General features: G+C 34.4%; 1 protein-coding gene across 9 annotated transcripts in view; it reads right to left on the bottom strand.

The window, feature by feature from the left end:
* Positions 1-23,528, bottom strand: part of DMD (dystrophin) — a 958,404-nt gene that overhangs the window by 666,765 nt on the left and 268,111 nt on the right. For 8 of the 9 annotated variants that reach the window (XM_032193124.1, XM_032193145.1, XM_032193154.1 and 5 more), the window contains 6 exons: positions 22,163-22,336; positions 18,500-18,655; positions 12,818-12,988; positions 6,576-6,755; positions 4,250-4,378; positions 2,295-2,465 (listed from right to left, as the gene is read on the bottom strand). In XM_032193124.1, coding sequence (XP_032049015.1) covers positions 2,295-2,465; positions 4,250-4,378; positions 6,576-6,755; positions 12,818-12,988; positions 18,500-18,655; positions 22,163-22,336 — 981 coding nt within the window. The remainder of the gene's footprint in view (positions 1-2,294; positions 2,466-4,249; positions 4,379-6,575; positions 6,756-12,817; positions 12,989-18,499; positions 18,656-22,162; positions 22,337-23,528) is intronic. The other variant, XM_032193135.1, reaches the window with a different exon arrangement.

The following is a 23,528-nucleotide window of genomic DNA, read 5'->3' as shown; positions in this document are numbered from 1 at the left end:
CATTTTCAAATGCACTTGTACTGTGTCTGTCTGGGAAGGAGTTAACTTCCATCATAGCAGCCCATATAATGCTGTGTTTTGTACTTGCTGCTAGACCACTTTTTATTAACACACTCATGTTTTGGCTATTGCTAAACAGTGCTTGCACAGCATTTTTCTGTTCCCACTCTCAGATAAGGAGGCTGAGGATTGGAAAAGAAGCTGGGAGGGGGGACAGCTGACGATTTGAACAAAGGGGTATTCCATATCAATATAATGTCCTGCTCAGAATAAATAAATAAATAAATAGATAGATAGATAGATAGATAGATAAATAAATCACTAGGGAGACGAAGAAGAAGTGGGGTACAACTTCCAAGGCAGCCATTGATCAGAGACTAGCTGTGTCAGTCTGTGTGGGGGAGGCGAGTGATCACCTTTGTGTCACATGTTCTTTTCCCTCTTCTCTTAATCTATTAAATTGTCTCAACCTGTAAGTTTTACTTCTTCCTTTCTTTCAGTTTTCCTATTCTTATCGTGTCCTGCTGAGGAAGTGAGGACTGAGCAAGCTGCTGTGTGGGTGCTCAGGTGCTGGCCAGTGCCCACCCCCCACAATAGTCTATATGGAGGGTAGAATCTACATAGACTAGAATCTATGAACCTTAGAATCTATGTTAAAACAGTGAAGAAAAGGTAATGTGCCTTTTGAAAAAGATGGGTTGCTTATTGCCATTCAATAAAATCTAATAAAAGAAACACTGGATTGGTCAAAACAAGCACTGACAGTAACTCTGTTCTCAATCAAAGAAGCTACTTGCTACCCTGAAGTGCAAAATGTTTACAAATAATCCAGTTAGCTAGCAAAAATGAAAAAATACTGTCAGACAGTTGTTAGAACTTGCTCGTATTATGAAACAAAGAATCTTTTCACCTCAGCCAAAAGTACCTCAGATATAAACAATCCAGCTGTTTATTTTTCTGTATGTGTTATGAGACAAAACTTGATTTTCAAGAATGAATATTTTTTAAGAAAACAGTATCTAATATCAAAGTAAGGCACATGCTACTTCTCAAACTGAGAGATCATAAAAAGTGGTCTGATGTATTTGCACATCCTCCTTTGTGCAATCCTTGCATTTAAGATTAATATGACTTGTTAATGTAATGATGCCACTATTCAGTTTTACAGTTTGCTAGTGTACAACTCGGTAACATTTTGAAGAAAAGAAAACCCAAACTGTACCCTTGACTTTAAAGTTTTCAAGCAAACATTGACATAATTAACATTACTTAATAATTTCTTTCATTAAGCTTTTTAATAGAAAATACTCTTTTCTGTTCCACAAAGGAAACCTAAATCAACTCAAATATGCACAAAGAATGTGCTGGTTACACAGGCCATTGAGCCCTATGCAAGCCCAAAGTAGCAGATGAAAACTGTCTCCTTGTTTATGCTTTTTTAAGGCTTATTTCCTGCTCTGCCACTGATCTTTTGGTGCATTGATTTCCAGTGCTATTACACTAGCCAAGCAAATACTTAAGATGAGGATCCATGCACTCCCACTATCCTATGTATCAACCTGCCTGCTTTAATCTGCCAAATAGCTCTCCGCAATAAAGGTAACATAAACAATGGAGAAAGAAGGTAGTTTATGTCCTCCCTCGTTCCATATCAGAATAACAATTTGGCTAAAAATGCCCTAATCCTTACTCAATTCAGGTTCAGTAAAGTACTCAAACCAATTGTAGAGGTGACCAACCGGCTGAAGTATAGTTGATGCTTGCATATGCATACATCCACACACACACACACACACACACACATATACACACACACACACACATATATATATATATATGTAAAATCTTGGTGAGTCACAGCCTCACATAAAAAAAATATTCAATTGTGCATTTAATGAAAATTAGCTGCCCAAAATGAATGTACATAAAACAGGCTACTCGTATAACTTTGAAAAGATTAAGAATCTTATTAATTCCTAGATGACACTCATTTTTGTAAGTTAGTGAGGTAACCATTATTACATGTTAATATAAAATCAGTGAACAGTTCTGATTGTGTAATAATGGAAAAAGTCCCTCAATACAAAACAAACAAACAAACACAAACAAGCAAATGAACAAACAAACAAGACACCTTTGACATTTAAAAAAAAAATTTCCATTCCTAGGTTTTTCATTTTTTCCTTTAAAAGCCTAGCTTTTGGAGAAACTGAAGCCCCGTAAGTAGTCTTAGCTGCACACCTTATACAGATACCATTTTGTATGCATCTCCATATTGAAGCAAGTCTTCCTACCTTTCCACTCTTAATTCTTTGTGATAGAGCCGCAAATCGCTGGTTGAGCTCTGATAGTTTAGGCTCTATTACTTTCCTGCAGTGATCTCCACGGTTTGTCATCAAGTCTACTGCCTGGTCACGCACAGAGTCCACCTTTGGATGCATATCATTCAGCTCAGCCTTTAAGCGCTACAGTCCGTGAGCAAGAGACAGGGCTTGAAGTTAGTAATAAATGCAAAGAGAGAGAAAGAGAGAGAGAGAGAGTGTGCAAAGGAATAGGGAGCAAAACCACAAAGCAAATTCAGATAATTATGCATAAGCGTGCAAATACAGTATAAATACATTAGATAACATTCTCACATACATCCCTTCAAATTTATAGCAGGAATGTATCTATATATCTGTTTGAAGATCTTCTAATGGAAAATAATGGTGAACATTATTTCTAGACAGGTTCTTATCTGCCATAATACAATCCTCAGCATATGAGGGTACACTCAATTATTTTATGTCCCTAAAGGTAAGAAGAGCTGCTAATTGTGTAAAGACACTGGAACAGGTTGTGCAGAGAAGCTGTGGATGCCCCCTCCATGAAAGTCTTCCAGGTCAGGTTGGATGGGGCTTTGGACAACCTGGTCTGGTGGGAGGTGGGGGCAAGGGGGGTTTGGAAACTGGTGATCTTTAAGGTCCCTTCCAACTGAAACCATTTTGTGATTCTATGTTCGTAACTCACACATTATAGAACTCAATGTAACGGTTGTTGTTCTCATTGCTGTTCATGCTCATACTGGAGGTAGGGAAAAATGACAGGATACACACCAGTATTTTTTTTTCTTTTTTTTTTTTTTTTCTATAAATCTATCACAAATTAAAAAAAAAAAAAAAAAAGGAAAACAATACTTCTTCTGCAATAATAATTTTAACAGTTGATCAGTATGGGCAGCCATATCATACTACAGTAGATAGTTTCACTGAGAGTTTCACTGTGAAATGCCTTTGTGCAATACAAGTATATACCTGCATTGATGGCAAAAATAATTGTGCTTTGTACCTTGAGGTGGCAAAATTGTTCAACCTGCTACTAACATCTGTTCTGTAATCCTTCTGAGATCAATGAGCCATTGATTTATGCTCTGCATAAGTGCTAGTTGGAAACTATGACTGCCTTGGAATTTGTAAAGATTTTCTTTAGTAAATGGTATCATTATGTTAGTGTCAGCAATACAATTCTGATTTTGATTTTCAAACTGTTTCTCAGATAACATGTGATGACCACGGAGTTCAAGAGAAGGTAAAATTTCACACTGATTTTGGAAGCAAAAAAAATCCATATAGATCACAACTTGAAGTTGTTTAACAAATAAGTTGTTTTAAATAAGATACTTTAACAGTCACAATTACCTTACAAGTCAATTTTTCGTCAGTTGTTCAAATGATGCAACAAACCAAATAAAATCTCCTGATCAATAGACTAACCCATTGTTACACAGCTTGTTCACCATATGATATTATTGTTTGTGTTGTTGGATGGGCATCAATGCAAGCAGCATTTAGAGGATTATAACAGTCATATGGCAGAGATATCAAATGCAGATACCATATATACCAGAAAAGAATCACAGGAAAAAAAAAAAAAAAACTAAAAATGAATACACAGAAAAAAGGGCTTGTGTTTAACCAGCTCTGCAGAAGAAGTATCTTTCAGCAAACATAGATTTAATAAGATGCTGTTCTACGCACCATGAAGTCCCCAAGACATAATAACATATCCAGTTTTATTTCTGCAGGGATTTACCTTTTGATATGTGGTGCAAGTTTATTAAAAATCTACATGCTGCCAGAGGACAGCTTTATCACAGAGAAAAGAATGTTAATCAATTTGTGATACCTTTCAAACTATGCTAGTTCTGAAATAATTCTTTTTAGAATAAAATTAATGCTTTTCAGAAAATCACATTTTTATTTTTTTTTACCTTAAGAATTTCCTCTTTTTGCTGGGGCTTTTGCTTATCAGATTCATCCAACAGTATTTCAGCACGATACATCCAAGTCGTGACATTAGCTACTTTCTGATCAAAAGCCTCCATGAGCTTTTGATATTCCTGTATGTGAAGAAGGTAAATACTGCATACAAAAAAAGTAATCAGAACTGAAATAATAGTCATAAGTGTGCCGACTGTGGCAAACATGCATATATTATGAAACTATGACTATTTTATATAATAGCCGCTTGTTTTGTGAAGGACAGAATCTATTTTATGTGTTTGCTCTCACTTTATATGTATTATTTCCTTGAAAAGACATTCTAGGAGAGACAGAAGCTTCCAAAGAGACAAGCAGAATGGTGATGCAGTCACAGCAAAAAACAGGCATCTGCAGCTTGGTGCAACTGCTGAGAGGAACAGGAAGCTTATAGCCAGACCTACTGAAGGTTAAAAGAAATTTCCACAAAAACAGGTAGAGAACTCTTTCCTGAGAGCCACTGAAGTCAAATGAAACTAAGTTTGAAACAAAGATGCACTTGCAAAATCACAATCAAGAAAGTTTACTTTGTATATAAACCTTTTATTTACATTTCAATGAACTTCCCTGCTTTCCAACTCTACTTTATAAAAAGCTATTGTAGTATCAGTATATATTCTGATATATATATATATATATATATATATATATATATATATATATATATATATATATTTAAATTTGAAAACCTGTCTTTTTTGGTGAGCACACTAGAATGAGTTCTATGCATATCCAACTCAAAATTACAGATGAACTATATCCCTGTGCAGTACATGTTTACCACATACTTGAGATCAAAGATTTTGCTATCACTGTCATTTGGCCACCACATGTATTTTACAAATACATACATGTATTTTAATAAAATACATAATGTATTTTAATAAAATACATACATGTATTTTACACTGTTCTAACATCTGTAAAAGACTAACTCCTTCTCTTATACATTTTTTTTTATTTTTATTATTATTGTTTTTTTTATCCTGGGTTCTAGTAAATATTAACAAAACAATTCAGAGAAGATAGAGAAAGTGATACATATCTATACCAGTCTATAAACTCCATTATATGTTTCTTATAATCAGTTCTACATTGAAGCTGAGCTCCTACATCACACTGAATCAAATTCTTAAGTCTTCCAGATAGAGCAGACATCAGCAGATGCTTGCACTTACATGCTGCCTACAGACAAAGAAGCCCTGCAGTGATGCTACATATCCATCACAGAAGCATTTTCAGATCCACTTGGTTCTCCAGTGAAGCTCTAAGACATCAAGCTCTGAAAAGCCAAGTCTTGATAAAGGCTACTGTATTTCTATAACCACTTCTGTTTCTCTGGGTTGAAACTACATTCTCATTCTGTCAGAAATAGGAACAGCATAAATTTTCCAAAGAATTCTTTGGAAAACCTTCTTTGTTTAAGGGTTCAAGCTATCATCTGTTCATGACAGAATCACTTTAAAGGAAGGATGCAGTTTTATGACTACCAGTAGTTCTAGGCAGCTGGGGCTCCCGAGCCTGTATTAAATGTGGTTTAGGGATTTAGTTTGGAAAAGGCTTAATCCGGTCCCCTTAACATATTCCCACCAAAATATGCACCAAAAAAAAAAAAAAATAATAACGCCCAAAGGAGGCTCATGGAGTCCTGAAGGACTAAATCATTGATTTTGAGCACCTTAGATATATGTTAAGCAGGGCTTCTCATTCACTTGCCTCTGAAATTAATCTAGTTCAACCACACCACATCTACTCTGTGGACCAAAACAACATGCAAGTGGAGACTTACTTTCAAATTGTACTATTGCTGCAAACAGAAATGTTAATGTTGCCAAACACAGCCATAGCTGTTGGTATCAATACCAAGACTTAATTTAACTGATTTCAATACTTCTTTTATTCTATTCATATTCAAGGAGTCTAGGTTGTTGGTAAAAACAAGCAAACAAACAAAAAACACATTTTAATCATCAGGAGAGAAAAAAAAAAAAAAAAGGAAAAAGAAAAAAGAAAAACAGTCCAGGAACCACTCAGGAAGACAAGAATGGGAAGTGCTAACAAACAAGACTTCACAGAGCTCTCTCTCTCTGTAAAGAGTCTGATCTTAAATATATGCAACATACTAAAAAACAAAACAAAAACAAAAACCTGATTGTCTTTGTATCAGTGTATTAGATAAGTATATTCTATGGCACCAGAAAAAGCAATCATATGAGGATGAACACTTACAACCAAGTGCCAATATTACCCATGTGGGCACAAACGCATTTTTCTTACCAGTAACAGGTTGAACCATTCCTCAGTACGTGAAGTTACTGCTATCCAATTACTGTTAAGGAGACTGAGTTTATCTTCCACTAGACTTTCTTTTCCTTTCATCACTGTCTTCAAATTTTCTCCTAAATCACCAATGCTCTTAAGATTGCCTTGGCGTTTCTCAATCTCCTTCCGTGTTGCCTATAGTAAGCAGAATAAAACAGTAAAAATTCAGAAAATTAAAAATTCTCCACACCAAGAAGATCAGACAACCCGTAAGCTCATACTAGAAAATACTCTTTTGCTTCCTACAACTAGGGAAAGTGTTCTGTGAAAGGTAAGTAAAAAGTAAATTGTTTTAACTCTGATAAAATTGTAAGTGTTCTTCACATTCTCATAATATTTTTTAGTAATAGCTTCATTTTAAAAATTGTGAATTAGCTTTCATTCCATTTTTCAAAATACAGTTTTAATACTTTTTTTTTTAAAGTATCTATATTTTACAATATTTATCTTGAGATATTTAGTTTGCATTTAATAAAATGACATAGCTTACATAATAAATGGGACAATAACAAAGCATTATGATAACATCTCAAGACTCTCGGAACTTCACTGAAACTAGTCTTATGAAATATTTTAATATTACTTTAATATTTGTCAGTGCAATCTTTTTTTTCAGCAGAAACCATGTTCTCCTGTGCTGATAGGTTTCTCGTTTCCTAGCTGTAGAAATGCATCTTTTCATTCCACTTACTTCGCATTTCATTAAGTGAACTAAAATATTAAAATAAGACCCAATAAGATCCATAGACCCTCCAATCATGAATGACTAAAGTATACGCGCAGTGCTACAAGATCATATGACCTCATATATTTCATAGCACCTCCTTACACAGATCTTACAACACAAATCTTACAACAGATATGTAGTTGTAAGTTTGTAATCTTACAAACTGATATGTAGTTTACACATAGTTCACACAATTTACTCATCATTCATGTCTTAATACGTGTTACAACATGCAAAGGGTCCAACAAAAGAAGTAAAGACAATCATATTTAGACAATATCTAAAAAGGCAGGAATTTAATACTAAGCACTGATGGCGTGCTGCACAGCATGACAATCTCTTTGAATACTCAAGAAGAGGGACAAAGTCTTTATACATAGTATCAGACATAACCAGTATCTAGAGAAAAATTTCTCTGAGCTCTAGTCACCTGACTGCAACGATGCAGCCATATGTGATCTCTGTTTATAAAATAAAACTCCAACTGGAAATGAAGTGGTCCAAACTGAATACAAACCAAAGTTGAAAGAAAAAGAAGACTGGTCTCCAGAGGCACTGATTTATCTTAGGTAACTTAACACACTAAAAGAAGAACCACTTCTAAACGAACTGCAGTCACAATTCTTCCATCTTAGAATCAATGGTGTTACTGTAGAACCATCAATGTAGAATTACTTTATCCCTTTATGCTATCACACCCCTCACTGTCACACATCAGCATGATTTTGTTAATGATGTGTTGCTGGGGAAAGTATAGTTTCCAGTTTGCAATAAAGACATTATAGAAATTGCTCTCTTAGGTACAATAGCATCTTAATATCTTAATAGTATATCCAAATTACTTGGCATATGTTACATTTAAAACAACTTCTCGTGTCCTATGCTTCACAGAATTAATGATTTAATTTTGTAATTTTATTTCACAGAAAAGATTTTATGCTTGCATTTCAAGTAAGTGAGAAATTTCTCACATTCTACCAATTTGCTCAAATACAGAGCAATAGCGGAACTGAGAGATGGTTGAGATTAACAAACTGTAAACTACAAAATTATATAACCTGAAATAGAGATTTTTTCAACAGATTTTCAACAGAATGAAGGAAAAACAACCTGCCATTTTCCAGTACACTTTCCTTGGTTTCACAATGGATTAAAAATATGATGGTTTTGATTATTATTATTATTAATAATAATAACAATAATTATACTTTACCTTCAACTAGGGATAGAAATTTCTGATCAGTTTTATCACCTTATCTGAACAATTCTTTGCCATTTGTAAAAGAATCTCTGAAGCACATTTACTATGGGTTGTGATTTCCTTTATATTTACATATATGAAAATTCAGAACTGTCTTGGGCTATACACATCAATATTAAGCCTAACTAGACATATAAACAGCAGGATCAGATAATTAAATGTCTGTTAAATAAAGCTTCCATCCAAAAGCTGGGTGTATGCTTTGTGATCTCTTAGAAAAAGGTCTGAGGTAACTTTGTCTCATCCCAGGCACTGTTCCTTTCACAATAAAGAAATAAGATAAACCAAAGACTAGGCGCACCTCTGGGTAATGGGAAAATTAGCACTCCTGTGTATTATTAGAAACTAGAGTAATAAATAACCAATGACATAAGTAAGCAACAACACTTTTCCCACCTTAAAAAAAAAAAAGAAACACACTGAGGCCATCAACACAACATCAAAGTGAAAAAAACATCTTCCGATTACTTCAAATCTTAATTATTCAGAGTTCTTACGTATGAAATCCTGGACCCACTGAACTCAATTGAAAAACTAGCAGGGTTGTAAAGACAGCAGGAATTCCACACTGCATTATCAGCTAGGACCTTCCCTGTAGGATATAATGCATTACATCCCAGGTAAACTAACGATTATTATTTTTTTTCCAGATCTTCTAAATAACATACATAATATCTTCTTTAATAACATTTTTATTTTTTAAATTTGACCTTTATCCAGTGACAGTCTACTTACATTCTTACATTTTATTCATTCTGATATAACAGATAGCATTGGATCCATAGCTCAGAGGGTTTCAGGCAAACCAGAATTGTAGCTAAGTCACAAGGATGATGCTTTTTTATTTTTTTTTTTTTTTTTTGGAGTTTAGATATGTAGATTTAAAAATTCAAAATCCACAAAGGAGAGCAGAAAAGTTACATATGCCTCCACAAAACCTGTATATTGTGAATTACTCGAAAGTAATGATAATAATTCATATGTCTCTAAAATAAATGGTGGGATAACAGAATTAATCAGAAACTGACATTATGGCCTTCAATAGCTGATTATAAACATTTATTTGTTTATTCACAGCACATCTTTTATTTTTTATTACATTCTGGCCACTGACTATGAATCGGTACAATTTTCTACAATTTCAGGTCATTTTACTTCACTGGTTTTAATGACAGGAAATATGTTGTTAAATATATTAGCTAATATAATTCTGAGTACTTCAAGCTAACTTTATACTCACTAGTATTATACTCTCTACCTGAAATATAGCATTAAAGTACTACTTCTAGTACATTAATTATACTGCTGATAGTAGGGAGTGAAAGAGAATTTTTCCTGATAATACCACCTGCCTTTTCCTTTTGGAGAATATGGTTTCCTGGCAATCTAATCTTATCAGGCCAGCTCCTGATTAAAAGACAAATAAACCCCACAATGATTAACGTCTTCCATGATAAATATGTTCTCTAGCTCAGTCTTCTAATTATAAATGAATTTTTAATATAGAATATTTAATGACTATTTTTCTACTCATATGTCATTTTTCTTATCAATTATAACAGAAATGAATTCAAGTGGAAAGATTTAGCTAGTCTCTACTGTGCAAAAAGACACAACTCACCGTCTTCGGTATATTGCTCATCTCATTTCACATAACAGCCAACAAGTTTTTGTTCTGTACTTAGAAAAAATCTAGATGTGCACAAATAACACATTTCCCTTCATATAAAGATTGTTGCTTTTCATTAATGTCATTTCCTGCTCCACTTGGACACTTCTTTTTACTTCTAGGTATTTATAACTTCAAGACAAGGTTCTCATGGATGATTTTGTTCTTTTAACCTCTATAATTATCTTTAAACTCCCCTGAGTTCCATTCAGTTTTAAAAACTCTTGGATATTGAAAAGGGATTAGAAATAAGTGCATTAATAAATATAACTGTTTCCTTGTTCTGTAAGGAAAAAAGATTATCATCTCTCTGCTTAGTTAGATTGACTGCTGCACACATCCAATTTTCAGTTCATTCACACTGCTGAGTTCTCCCCCCACATTTTCCATGTTAATTTTTCTGCATACATTCCAAACAATGGCAATCTGCTGGGCCTAATTCATCTCCTGGTGCATTTCATTAGATTGGTTACTGTCTTCAGCAGCCTACTTATTCAGGAAGTACAAAGACCAAAGCTGTGACATTAAACAGATACTGTGCAGACCTGCTTCTGGGGACTGAATTATAGATGTACTCTTTTTTTTTATGATGCCACATTGAAATCAACATAGAAGTATCAGTGGTGTACTTACTTGTGAAGTCCTCACAGTGATTTTAAAGTGTCCAAGGTAACATGAAAGATTTCCTGCCTTGTAGTGGAGCAGATTATTTTGGGAAAAAAATATAATCATATCACATAATATCTGCACATATTATATTTGGAATGATAAGATCTTCCACCGACAATATTTGTTGGATTGTTCAAAACTAAAAGTGTGCTCATATTTATGTGAATATTGGCTTGGACTTCATAAGGAGAATCAATCCTGATACAGGAATTATGAATACATGCAGTAAATACATAGTTCAAGAAGAGGCAGCCGTTTTCATTTGAAGTTGTTTATTCTTATTTTAGTGATCAGCTGACTGAAGCACTACTGAAGCTGAGGTCAGTCTTATATATATATATATCAGTCTTATATATATAAGACTGACATGAGGTCAGTCTTATATTAGGGGTTTGCATTGGAGTTGAAGCCAAAATTTGGTTGTTACCAAGGTTTTTTTGCAACCCTTTATGTATCATTTCCTCATGAAAATTCATAATACTGTAGCATTAAGAGTAGTAAGTAGAGCAGTTCACCTGCTCGATATATTTTTCATGTTAACAATTCTCATTTTAATTAGCTTTTGTTAACTTTTTTTGATTGGTATAAGGTAAAAATATGTTGTACTTGTCATAGCAAAAGTGCGACATAACAAGGACTTCCCACTGTGTAACTGTGCTAATCAGACTTTAAGTTCTAATTATGCTATTTCTGAAGCATTAAGGTTCACATCTAACAATTAAATGATATCAAAGACAAATCTTTCTATTTAACCTGCTGTGAAGCTATACATGTCTGAATTAACTTTCCTGGAAAAGCACATAGGAACATACAGTTTATATTTCTGTTTTGGTAGAAATGTACTGTGTAGTTTAGCAACACGAAAAATTGTTTTTACTTTCTTTACCAGGTAAATGGACTGAGTCATGGACTAACTAACAGGTTAGTGTGGAGGCATGAAAAACCTCCATCATCATCTAATATAACATCTGACATATTATGTGTGATAAGATCACAATATTAATCAAAACTGATGAGAGGAACTGCATAATATGTGAAGGCAGCAAGCAAAAATGAGAAAATATCATGCAGGAATGAGGTATCTTAGGGATACCCCATAGGTTTTTGTTCCAAAGTCAAAGTAGTAATAGTCAAAGAAGTAACTGTAATATAGTAAAACCTGATCTTTTCATATGCTTGGACATTACTTTTAAAACACTGTCATTCTTAAGGACTGATGACAAAAAAAAAAAAGACTCCATATGTCACAAAAGACTTGTATGTGGTTTTTGTTTTGTTTGTTTTGTTTTCTTCTAACTTGTTTCATAAATTATCAGTGTTTTCCAAGGCTGAAGGCGTCTTATCAAAGGGTTAGTGAGAGCCTGAAAGGGGCAGTTAAAACAAAACAAAAAAAACACACATATTCAAAAACATACAGGAAACTAGAAACCAATTGTACACCAGTGCCTGAAACCACTACAGCCTTTTAAAGAATTTATAAAGTTGCCTGCACATTATTCAGGACCATACCTATAGAGTATGATGAAACTAGTAAGATGGTTAAAGAATTTTTCCTATTAAGCAAAGCTGAAGTGTTTCTTTTTGTTTGTCTGTTTATTTTTTGTTTTGTTTTGTTTTGTGCACAAATAAACAATAATGTTTACAGTTTTTTGTTGTCTTATTACATAGGAGCATATATATACATAGTACATATATGTAAAGAGATTAATACAAATAAAACTTTTTAAGTATTAATGTTATTGCAAGATAATGTCTTAACAGTTACAAAGTTCTACTAATTAAAATGCTAGAATTTTTATTCTCTTTATTGAGCTTTCTTTAATATGCATAAACTGAGATATATAAAGGTACACTGTGTGTTGCAATGTTACCTTGCCCCAGGCAATTTCAGCATCCAAATTGCTAGGCATCCCCTGCACAGATGATCTCTTTGTCAATTCTGCATCTGTCACTGCAAGCCATTCTGTCAGAGCATTAATTTCTTTTCGTAGCTTCCGGGACAATTTCAAGCACTTCTCTAACTCTTGCTTTTTTTCTGTAACCTGCGGAAATAAAACATGTGTTTCTTAACTCTTCAGTCTAACTGGTTTGATGAGTCTTACAGTATATTCTATGTGCCACTTTCATATAAAAGCTTAACTTGAAATTTTACAAGCCAAGTTGTACTTTTAATATATGTATTTCTTTAGTTCTCTCAGTATCTGCATTTTTGCTGCTAGAATGCAAAAACATATAACAAAATGCAAAAACCTATAACAAAGACGTGCATAAAGAGGCTAGTCTGAACTAGCAGAAGACCCCTGCAAACCCCCTCTTCTCTTTTGAAGTCATGAATAGCAAACTAATTTAGAACAGGTGAATTAACAGGCTTTCCCTGAGACACAGCCTAAATGTCAAAATCCTACAAGGAGTATATTTTCATACAGATGGCTATATAGTCATATTGAATACTCAACATTTTCTATCTGTATAACTACACCATATAGAAGAAAAAAGACTCTTTGCCAAAAAAACCCCCAAATCTTCAAGCACAAAAGTCATCGAATGATGTCAAACTAATGCAGCACAGTTAAACTTAAGTTTTGAACTTCTCAGAATACTTTCTTGTCATCTGAATAACAGTCTTTAAATGTAGTATTTTTGCATAGGATTGTTTTTTTCTTCTTTTTCAAAGCAAACAAAAAATCAGTGGAAACATCCACCATTTGTAAATACTTTCTATGGTTTAATAACATCTATTTGGTTTACTGTGGAACATACAGTTTGCACTACATTCTTTGGTGTGTTCTTTATTAAAGCTCTCTCACACACCTCCCACCACCTTTAAAAAAAATGTGTCTGCAACTTTAGTATGATGCATGTTGCTCCCAGCTCAGAATCAGACTCACACCCATCCTGCAATAGGAACACTTGTAACTTGGACAGATCTTGCTTTCTTTCACAGAGGACAGGAAAACCAAGGTATCCTCAAGTGTCCCCATACAAATCTGTTTGATATGAACTAAAGATTATGCATCTCTGTTCCACATAAATCAACAACAAAAAGGTAAAATAGGTAAAATGTACCTTTTCCTAGAGTAGTTACTATGAGTAGGCTGTATTAAACGACTTTTTAAAGGAAGTTTAGTCTGTAGACTGTAATCCTACATTTCTTTCCCACAGTCCACAATCCTCCATCATAGTCCTCTCTCTACTTCCTTTTTATCTCCTGTCTGTTTTGTCACTTCTAGTTTCCTTAGAGCACCAACCCGTGCTCATATTTGCCTGTAACCTATCACCCAGTTCAAGTCCCATGAAATTGATTCTGGATCTTTTACTTCACCACAGACTTATTTGCAGAACCTTTATGTTTTCCTTTACACTTTCCAACCTTTATGGTCCACCACTACTTTCCAATCTTCCAGCTACCCATGTTCACCACTTCACCCTCAGAGCTTCTCAGTTAGGATTTTCATATGCTGAATATTCTGGATGAGAAGTAATATGGACAATATATGTGCTATTTTTAAGGTTCTTTTAAGCATATTAGCTTGTGTTTGGAAGGAAGGCTGAGTATCTGTCTTGACTGTCCTGTAATGCATTTTGGTTAAGGTTCTGGGGGATGGGAGGAACATAGTCTTCACTACAAATCCCTGAGCATGTTCAGGAAGAGAGGTAAGTTTCTGAATGTTTAATAGGGCAAGCAGAAGACTAAGTGAAGGGGTCTCACATAGGAATTTACACCACAATTGGCATTAGGAGATTGCTAATTAGAAAATATGAATTAATAAATTATGTTCTGCTGAAATTAAAAAAAAACGTTGATCAATGAAGGTGGATTGAAAGAATGCAGTTGGTCACAAACATTTAAAAGAAATAACCTTGCATGTTAATTAGTAATTGAGATTGCAGCCATGGATTTTTATTAATGTATTTTTTAATTGCAGTCTTTGTCTCCCTTAAAACAGTAAAATCATTAATAAAAGCAAATTCATCTTGAATAAATACAAGCGTATCATAACCAGAACTTCTAAATTACACTTCCATTTTTGTTGCTTACCACTGCCCATATCAAGACCCCGTTTTTGTTTAATTTTGTACACTGTGATCAATGTTACTTTTTTTTTGTTGTTGTTTTTTTTTGTTTTTTTTTGGGGGGGGGGAGATGGAGGGGACCTGCAGGGGACACTTTGAAATTTTTCCCCATCTTTATATTAGATCTTCTCCAAAAGTACAACCGCTGGCAGCATTTACCATTGTCTACAGCACTATCAGGTATCCAAAACTGGTATCATTGTATTCTAAAAGTATGGTGGTTTTTGAAAAAATATTTGTACCGCTCTATACAGCTCTAAACTTTGTATATACTGTCAATAATATTATACTATTCGCATGTACACTTTGTATATATGGAGGTTACAAATTTATCAGTTCCTGCTTATACTTTAAACGTAAAGATAAAGACTTCTAAAGACAAATAGGAAACAGTGCCACCTTAAGGCCTTCTGTTTCAGACAGTGATATTAAACATACCATCTCCATACATTTACTCTATATTTTAAAACTATTTAAGCTATGTTAATTGTTTACTTGCAGGAATCTTTGTCTGTAATAATAAAAATACAATGAAAAAAAACACAGATATTTAAGAAAAAAAAAAAAAAAGAACAAACAAACAACAAGAAAAGGTATTTCACATCCAAATACAGCTAAAGTTGAATAGTCTAATTCCTGTGCAGCACTGGGCTTGTGAGAAATCACTCTAGCATGCACTGCCCTTTGGAGAACAGCGAGAACATTATTACTGTCACTTTGTTTTAGAGAGTCTAGCCCCCTCTTCTGCTGAATTATCATAAAGTGGTTTGTGAGCATGCTACAGACCCTACATTATAGCTACTCACAACTAGCACACTACCTAAGCTGTACCTATTTGTGTGTGTATGCATACACGTGTTTCTGTCAAAGAGAGAACAATGAATTCACAAATGAGTGAACGCAAGCACAGGCATGGAATACTTGCATTAAATGCAACCACTATCACATGACATTTAGCCACATTTTGTTTTCTTGTAATTTCATTTCAAAACTATTTACACTGAGGCCACCACTGAAGTTTCAAAATTATTCATTATGTTCTCAAAGCATATTTGGCTAAAAACATAGGGCAAAACGTCTGGACAGACAAAACTCATGCCTAGACCAGAAAGGGTTTTAAAATCTGATAATACCTAATCAATTGGGTTTATCGATAGGAATAGATATCCATATGTGTATATGCTAAAAACAACAACAAAAAAAGCAAATTAAAAAAGCAAACAACAAAAACAACAAAATTCCTCTTCTTAAGGAGAAGTACTTCTAGGTTCACGGTCTCAAGTATTGATACATAAAATGTACAGTAAAACTCAAAGGTGTTGTACAAAATTCATAGAAATTGTTGTAATTTATCTGTCCTCTTCTTACTGAATGATACCTCTTACACACTCTTAAGAATGTGCTCTTAAGCATTGTTTTAAATATGGGCAACCTCCTGAAACACTATATATGAAATCACACAAGTGAGTCTACACTTGAACATGTGTTTTCCCTAAGGCTACTCATTTCAGTCCTGAGATACTATTAGTTATAACTACTTTTTTTTTTTTTTCTTCAAAAGGAAGGCCATGGTTCTCCAAACTCAGTGCAATCTATTAGGACTGAAAATGGCTAAGTGATTATTCTAGTTCTCTAATTTTGGGCATTTTTGACCTTCTAAAACCATCAACTACCATTATATGTGTAATGTGAAAAAATAAATCTAGGACAACAAAGGTAAAAACAACACTACAGATTTTTGAGAGACATTAATTTTCAATATTGCTCACTTCAGATCACTAATGGCTTCCTAATGGCACATTTTTATCCCTTCATTATTTGAGAGGTTTCCTCAAATAATGGCACCTGTCTAGCTGCAGCTACATTCAATACAATGTAGGAATAAATGCTACAGTCCTTTCTAAAATAATGGAGAAAACAAATATATTATATAATCTCAAATGATAGCTATCCACACCTTAATGAGGCAGACTTTTCAGTTTTCTTTACACTCAAAAGCTTTATGTCTTTTAACACCTTTATTTTCTAGTAAGACCGAGAACTGCTTTGATTCAAGTTCCCCAACTAGTATTTTCTTAATTACATATAGATAACACATAAAACAACAACAACAACAAAAAAACTTGTTTTATGATGTTGCAGTCAGTGGGGCTCAAAAATCATTATGTGCTAAAATCACATACTGACTGATTATTCATTTATAGTTTCCCAGAATTCATATATATATATATATATATATATATATATTCTTTTCATTAGAGGTGTATAAATTTTAACAATAAACAGACAACCATATCTGGCTTTCACAGTCTTCACACAGCCACTTACTGCACCAAATTTACTCTAATCTTATAGTTTTTAGAAGTTCTGTGGATAGTTCTAATGAGGGCAGGAGGAAGAAAATAGATTAAGGACAGCTGTTAATTAAATTATTTGCATTAAGTTTTCTTTAGGACAATGCCACAGCTCCTCTTCAGAGCTCAACAACCTTTGTAGGGGATTGCACTTCAGTAGCAGACAACACATTCCACAGATAACGCAGACCCAGAATAAAAAGCATTCAAGAAATGATGCAATTTTTATAATTTTTGGTCATAGTCTTGTTGATACTGGTTGTAGGCTGACTTTCCTATCATCTGTTTAGTTGACCTTCAGGGAAAATTTGAGTGAACAAAAAACATTGTCTTGTTAGGAAGCATAGCAGCATCTTACTATATGTGAGTTGATACACAAATAGATGATGTAGAAATAAAAATTTTACACAATGAAAGACAATGCTTGGGAAATAAATTGAGATTGTTTCTATGAGGTTATTTACATAAAACTAACTTATCATTGTTGTCATAAATTAAAAAAACTGCCACATTTTGAGAACTAGTTGTTGTTGTTTTTCTTTTTTTTTTTTTTTCTTTATTTTATTTTTCTGTGGGTGAAGCTGAAATAATTATTTTTGGAAGTAATTATATTAAGTACATATAGTGGTACACAAATGCCTCCTCAGGAAAGTTGCAATAGCAAGAACTCATGGTCAATTTCTGGAAAACAACAAATAGAAGCAAAATACTTAAAGATCTGTACAACCAGAGGCAGAAGAAAATGAAAACTAGAATTCTCTTTTATCAAGTACCTCATTAGGAAAAAAAAAAAAAAGTTATCAATTCACAAAAAGTATTTTTCTGACATTAAGTGTTTTGAAACTAGTGACTGAGGCATTAAGAGGAAACAACACCTACCTCTGTCCCCTCCACCCAAACCAACAAACTAATATAAATTAAAAAAAAAAAGTAAATACTTAGAAAGTAAAATTTCAAACTTTAATAAAGCAATTTTATATTTTTTTTCTATTTTTTTTTCTCAGCAGAACTGAATAGCCATTCTGATGACTGCCTTTGCCTCATTAACTTACCACACCAAGATTATTCTTCAGTTTGCCAGTTAAAAAGAGAGTGTAATTTTGTATTACGAAATACACAGCTTACCTTTGCACCCAATTCGTTATATTGCAACTTCAAAGCTGTAAGCCTTTCATCCAGTTCTTTTGGGTTCTCTGTTTGCTGCTTTTGAACAATCTGCCTCCCAGTTTTTATCACTGTTTCTACTTCAGACTTCACCTCACTCAGGCTTTTATATAATTTCTAATCAAATAGAAATATGAAAGAGAAACACCCCCATTAAAAGGAGAAACACCCCCATTAAAAGAAGAAACACAGAAAAGATAAGGCTATTAGAAAGATGCATTAGAATTCTCTGCATCGTTTGCTGCCTAAGAACACCATCATGCATGACTCTGAGCACCTCCCACTCCCCTTTGAAAACTGGGGAGTTGAGAGTGCTCATCAGATACCAGGAGAAAAACTCACCCTGAGTGTGTATGTACCAATAAACTGTAATTAAAAGTTTTTGAGAAAAAAAAAAAAATCACTTTTTAAATCAGAAATCAAATTAATAGAACGGCCTATCATTACCAATATTATTTTCAGACATGTCAGCAAATGTAAGAGTAGAAATGCTATAGAAAATACACACTTTGTCATTGCTATATGACAAAGGTAATTTTCAAACTGATTTAGATAATGCAGTATTTAAAACAACAACAAACATTTTCTGTCAACTTGTACAGCTCATTGAATGTATTTAAATTATATAAATAGCAAGTGAAGTCATTTAAAAATCTAACACTTTTTCGTATTACTAAATCAAGAGACTGCTAGGGTAAAGGTTTTTCCCTACATTTATCAAGTGTAATTCTGCTAACAAATAATTAAAAAATCTACAGGAAGAAAGTATCATCAGCTAAACAAGACTTGGTATCTCAAGCAATTTACCAGCCACATAAATGCCCAAATTAACATTCATGTAAATAGAACAGATGTTTAATTTATTATTCTATTTAATCTAAGATTAGATTTTGCTCTAAAAAAGAAATTCCACTCAATTTAGAAGTGGGAAGAGACTCCACAGAAATGCAGAATATATATTATCACAGAGAATATAAAGAATGGGAAACAAACCTTCTAGGAAACTATTTTTGAGATGTTCCGTTTACATGGCAAAGCCTAGGTAGAAGGGGGGGCTTCAAGGGCGACTTCTGTGAGCAGAACCCAAAAGCTGTCCCATGTTAGATAAGAGACAGCTCCAGTCAGCTCTAAAAACAACCCGCTGGTGGCCAGAGCTGAGTGAGAACCAGCCCTGCAGTCCCCCAGGGTGAGTGCAGCAGGAGGGCAGGAGGTGCTCCTGGCAGTCAGCAGCAGTTCCCCTGTGGCCTGTGGAGAGGCCCCTGGTGGAGCAGGCTGTCCCCCTGCAGCTCATGCACATGGAGCAGATCTCCACGCTTCAGTCTGTGGAGGAGCCAGTGGGAGCAGGTAGATGTGGCCTGGAGGAGGCTGTGGCCCATGGAGAGCCCCCACAGGAACAGGGGGTCTGGGGGGAGCTGCCACCCACCCGTGGGGGACCCGTGCTGGAGCAGTTTGCTCCTGGGGGATGGACGGACCCCGTGGGACGGAGCTGTGTGGGAGCAGTGCTTGAAGAGCTGCTGCCTGTGGGCAGCCCCCGCAGGCTCAGTTGTGGAAGGATGGCATCCCATGGGAGGGACCCCATGGGGAGCAGGGGCAGAGTGACCGTGAGGGAGCGGCTGAGACGAAGCATCAGGGACTGACCCCAGCCACCATTCCCCATTCCCCTGTGCTGCTCGAGGGGAGGAGGTGGATGGGGAGAAGGTGTTTTTAGTTTGCTTTTAGTTTCTCACTACTCTACCTTGCTGGTAATAGGTTTTTTATTTATTAATTATTAATTTATTTATTTATTTGGGCATTTTATTAATCTCCCTATGCTGAATCTATTTTAGCTGTGACAGTAACTATTGAGTGATCTCCCTGTCCTTATCTCAACCCTTGAGCCGTTTTTCATCATATTTTCTCACTCTCTTCCTTTGAGGAGGGAGAGTGAGAGAACGGTTGTGGTGGAGCTCGGATGCCCATCCATGTGATACCACCACAGATGCCTAGCTTAATTTTGTGTTCTGGCATTTTGCTATCATGTGTTGGAAAATAAATACACTGTCCTGTACACTTTGACAGAACTGCAGAATAAATTACACTATACTTTTTCAGCTGTAATTTTTTGAGCTTCTCTTTTATCAGTGGTATCTCTCACAACGTAAAATATGTGTCTAGTACACCTGGACAGTACAGACAAGACATTTTTTCCAAGCACATTTTCTCCAAGCACATTTTCTCCATAATCTGAATTACCAAGATGACTCTCAACATGATTATTATTTCATTTACTTAAAGGCAGTATGTATATAAACCAACTACTCTCTAGGTGCCCTTTATAAAAGATACTCTCTTCAACACTGAAAACATGCCAACAAATTAGGAAGCTGTTGCTTGATAGACACTGGTCACATCTGATGGGATAATATTAATAGATTTTTAAAACAAATATCATGAGATTCTTTGTAGAGAATAATGATCTAAAAACATATTCCTACAACATGATAGCTATGGGGCTACAAAAGGTAGCTACTGAGTGAAACTAAGCACAAGACTTCTAATTACCATGTAATTCTGATAAAAATATAAATTTAAGCATAACTGCATTTTTAAAATGCACAATATGTAAAGAAATAGAATCAACTTGTTCCACACTTATTTTTTAATTCTTACATTTAGGTCTGAAAGAAGTTAAGGGGAAATAAAAAAAAAAAAACAACTGTCTTCAGGCATGCCAGAAAACAAACAAAACAAAAACAAAACAAAACAAAAACAGCTGGAGACAAGGATCTGATTGCCCTGATATTTGCTGTTCAAATCTCCATTTTACTGTTATCAAAACTGTGTTCATCTTTATCTCTACTTCTTGTTAACAGTAAGGGGATACAGGATTACAAAGGTATTAAAGTAATGCATACAGATTTTTCCTCGTATTCTTTAGGACATATTCGGGTATCTTTTGCTCTTGTACCATAAAAAAGTCACTGCATGACATCTCATGAAAGCTGTTTTGCTTTATGTTTTGAGTTTCCTGGCTAGAAAACCAGGCATTGCATGCATTGCAACCCCATATATTATGGAGTTCCATGCCATTAGGACACGGTGGAAAATAGGTCACATCCATGAAAATAAACTCATATGCAAGATGGGAAGGGAGGATTAAAAAGAATTCCTGATTTATATTCTCATATAGTGGAATTCACAGAATCACAGAATATTAAGTATCCTATGTTTCTTTGTCATGATGGAAGAAGACAACACCATATAAAAAGGAAAAGTTTACTTTAGGACTGCTAGAGAAATATTACCAATATTACCAAGCTGTATTACCAATATAGCTTGGCAAGCTATGAAATTGAACACAGTTTTAAACATATAAATGTTCTTCTAACCTCATTTGCAAACAAGGGAAATTGGACAAGGAGGATAAATCCCTTCTCTCTGTCTTCTCCACCTCCTAACAACACCCCCTCCCCCCCCAATCAAGTGTTAAATAAAGAGTTCCTAATACTTGCATTGCATAACTTTCCTCTTAAATCTTTCTCAGATTTCCTAATTCCTCTCACAGGTATACTGAAATCATAGCTGAAAATACTATACATTCAAAGGACTGAACAGACAGGAAAGACAGTATTTTTATCTATTCACCATGCAATGATCCAACTGTGATTGTACTACTTCCTGCTCAACACTGTTCAACTCCAACTTGGGCACCTGCAGTTTCACTTCATCTAAAATTCTTTTACATTCTTGTAGACGTTGTTCAAAATTGGCTGGCTTTTGAAACAAGCGAAACTTTATGGAGACATCCTGCAGCTTTTTCTGAAAAGTAAACAGGGATGAATATTAAATGTCAAATGAAATCAACATTGAAGACAAGCCTTAGATTCATTTCAGCATGCTTAGAAAGCATTCTCAATCAGCACAGTTTCTCATTTAAACATTTGAAATCTTTTTTGGGGAAAATACCAGCAGCAGAGAATCTTGGTCTGTATGAGAAGAAAAAGGTAATCCAGGGCACTGGATGCAGTAGAGACAGGGACAAAAGAGCCTGTATAATGGACTGAAAAAAGGGAAAGTTTTCATATTATCCAGTAGGTATAATGTTGGGGATGGGAAGAAAATGGAGGTTTAGAGATTTGAACATAATACAAAGAGTTCTGCAGTGCATGCTCATCAGCTCTCTACCATGTTAGTGCTTCTTGGTATTAAGAGTGAATTTTTTAGTCCTTTAAACAAACTCAAATAAAATTGCAATTGCTGGGCCGTAAGTAGATCTAATGCAAAAATTTAAACTATAAAACTGATTTATATTTCAATTTAAATAAAAGCAATAAGAAAGAAAAAAAAAAAAAAAAACCAAAAAAAAAACAAAAAAACAACACCCATAACCTAGAGGAAGAAGAAACTTATCTGAAGGCAAAAAAAAAAACTATGACAAGCATGGCTCCTAATTTCACAATTTTCACAATTTGTTATCTTTGTCAATTAATTACATGTAATTTGCTTATTCACGTGATCCCTACCATGGGGGGAGGGAAAGTAATTAGAAATAAAGCAAAGAAAGGGCATTTTAATTATCTACAGGATTAAGAACTCATTTCTCTTTAGAAGTATAGAGCAAACTACTAGTAAGGTAAGTTTTCCTGCTGTTTGAAAAATAGAACATTACTAAGAAATGGATAATTAATTAAATAGGAGCTCAGCATTTGCAAACACAGTTTTGCTATTTTGTCTTCAAATCTTGGACACTTTATAACAATACACTGTTTTCTGTACTATACAAACTTTAGAAGAACTATAATAAGGAACAGAAATATACATAAAAACGTATGGCATTAAAAACAGACCATAAAAACAAAAACAGACTATATGTAAAAACATTTGGCATTATTTATTATTGTTATTATTTTTATTTTTTTTTTGGAAAAGAGAAACCATGCTTACCATGCTTATTAGAATTCTATGAAAAAGCCAGGAATCATATTCTAATATGAATATATGAAGACAATGC

Source organism: Aythya fuligula, chromosome 1 (assembly GCF_009819795.1).
Source record: "Aythya fuligula isolate bAytFul2 chromosome 1, bAytFul2.pri, whole genome shotgun sequence".
NCBI classification, from domain to species: Eukaryota; Metazoa; Chordata; class Aves; order Anseriformes; family Anatidae; genus Aythya; species Aythya fuligula.
The sequence above is the reverse complement of the archived record's forward strand: the minus strand, read 5'-3'. Positions and strand labels throughout refer to the sequence as shown.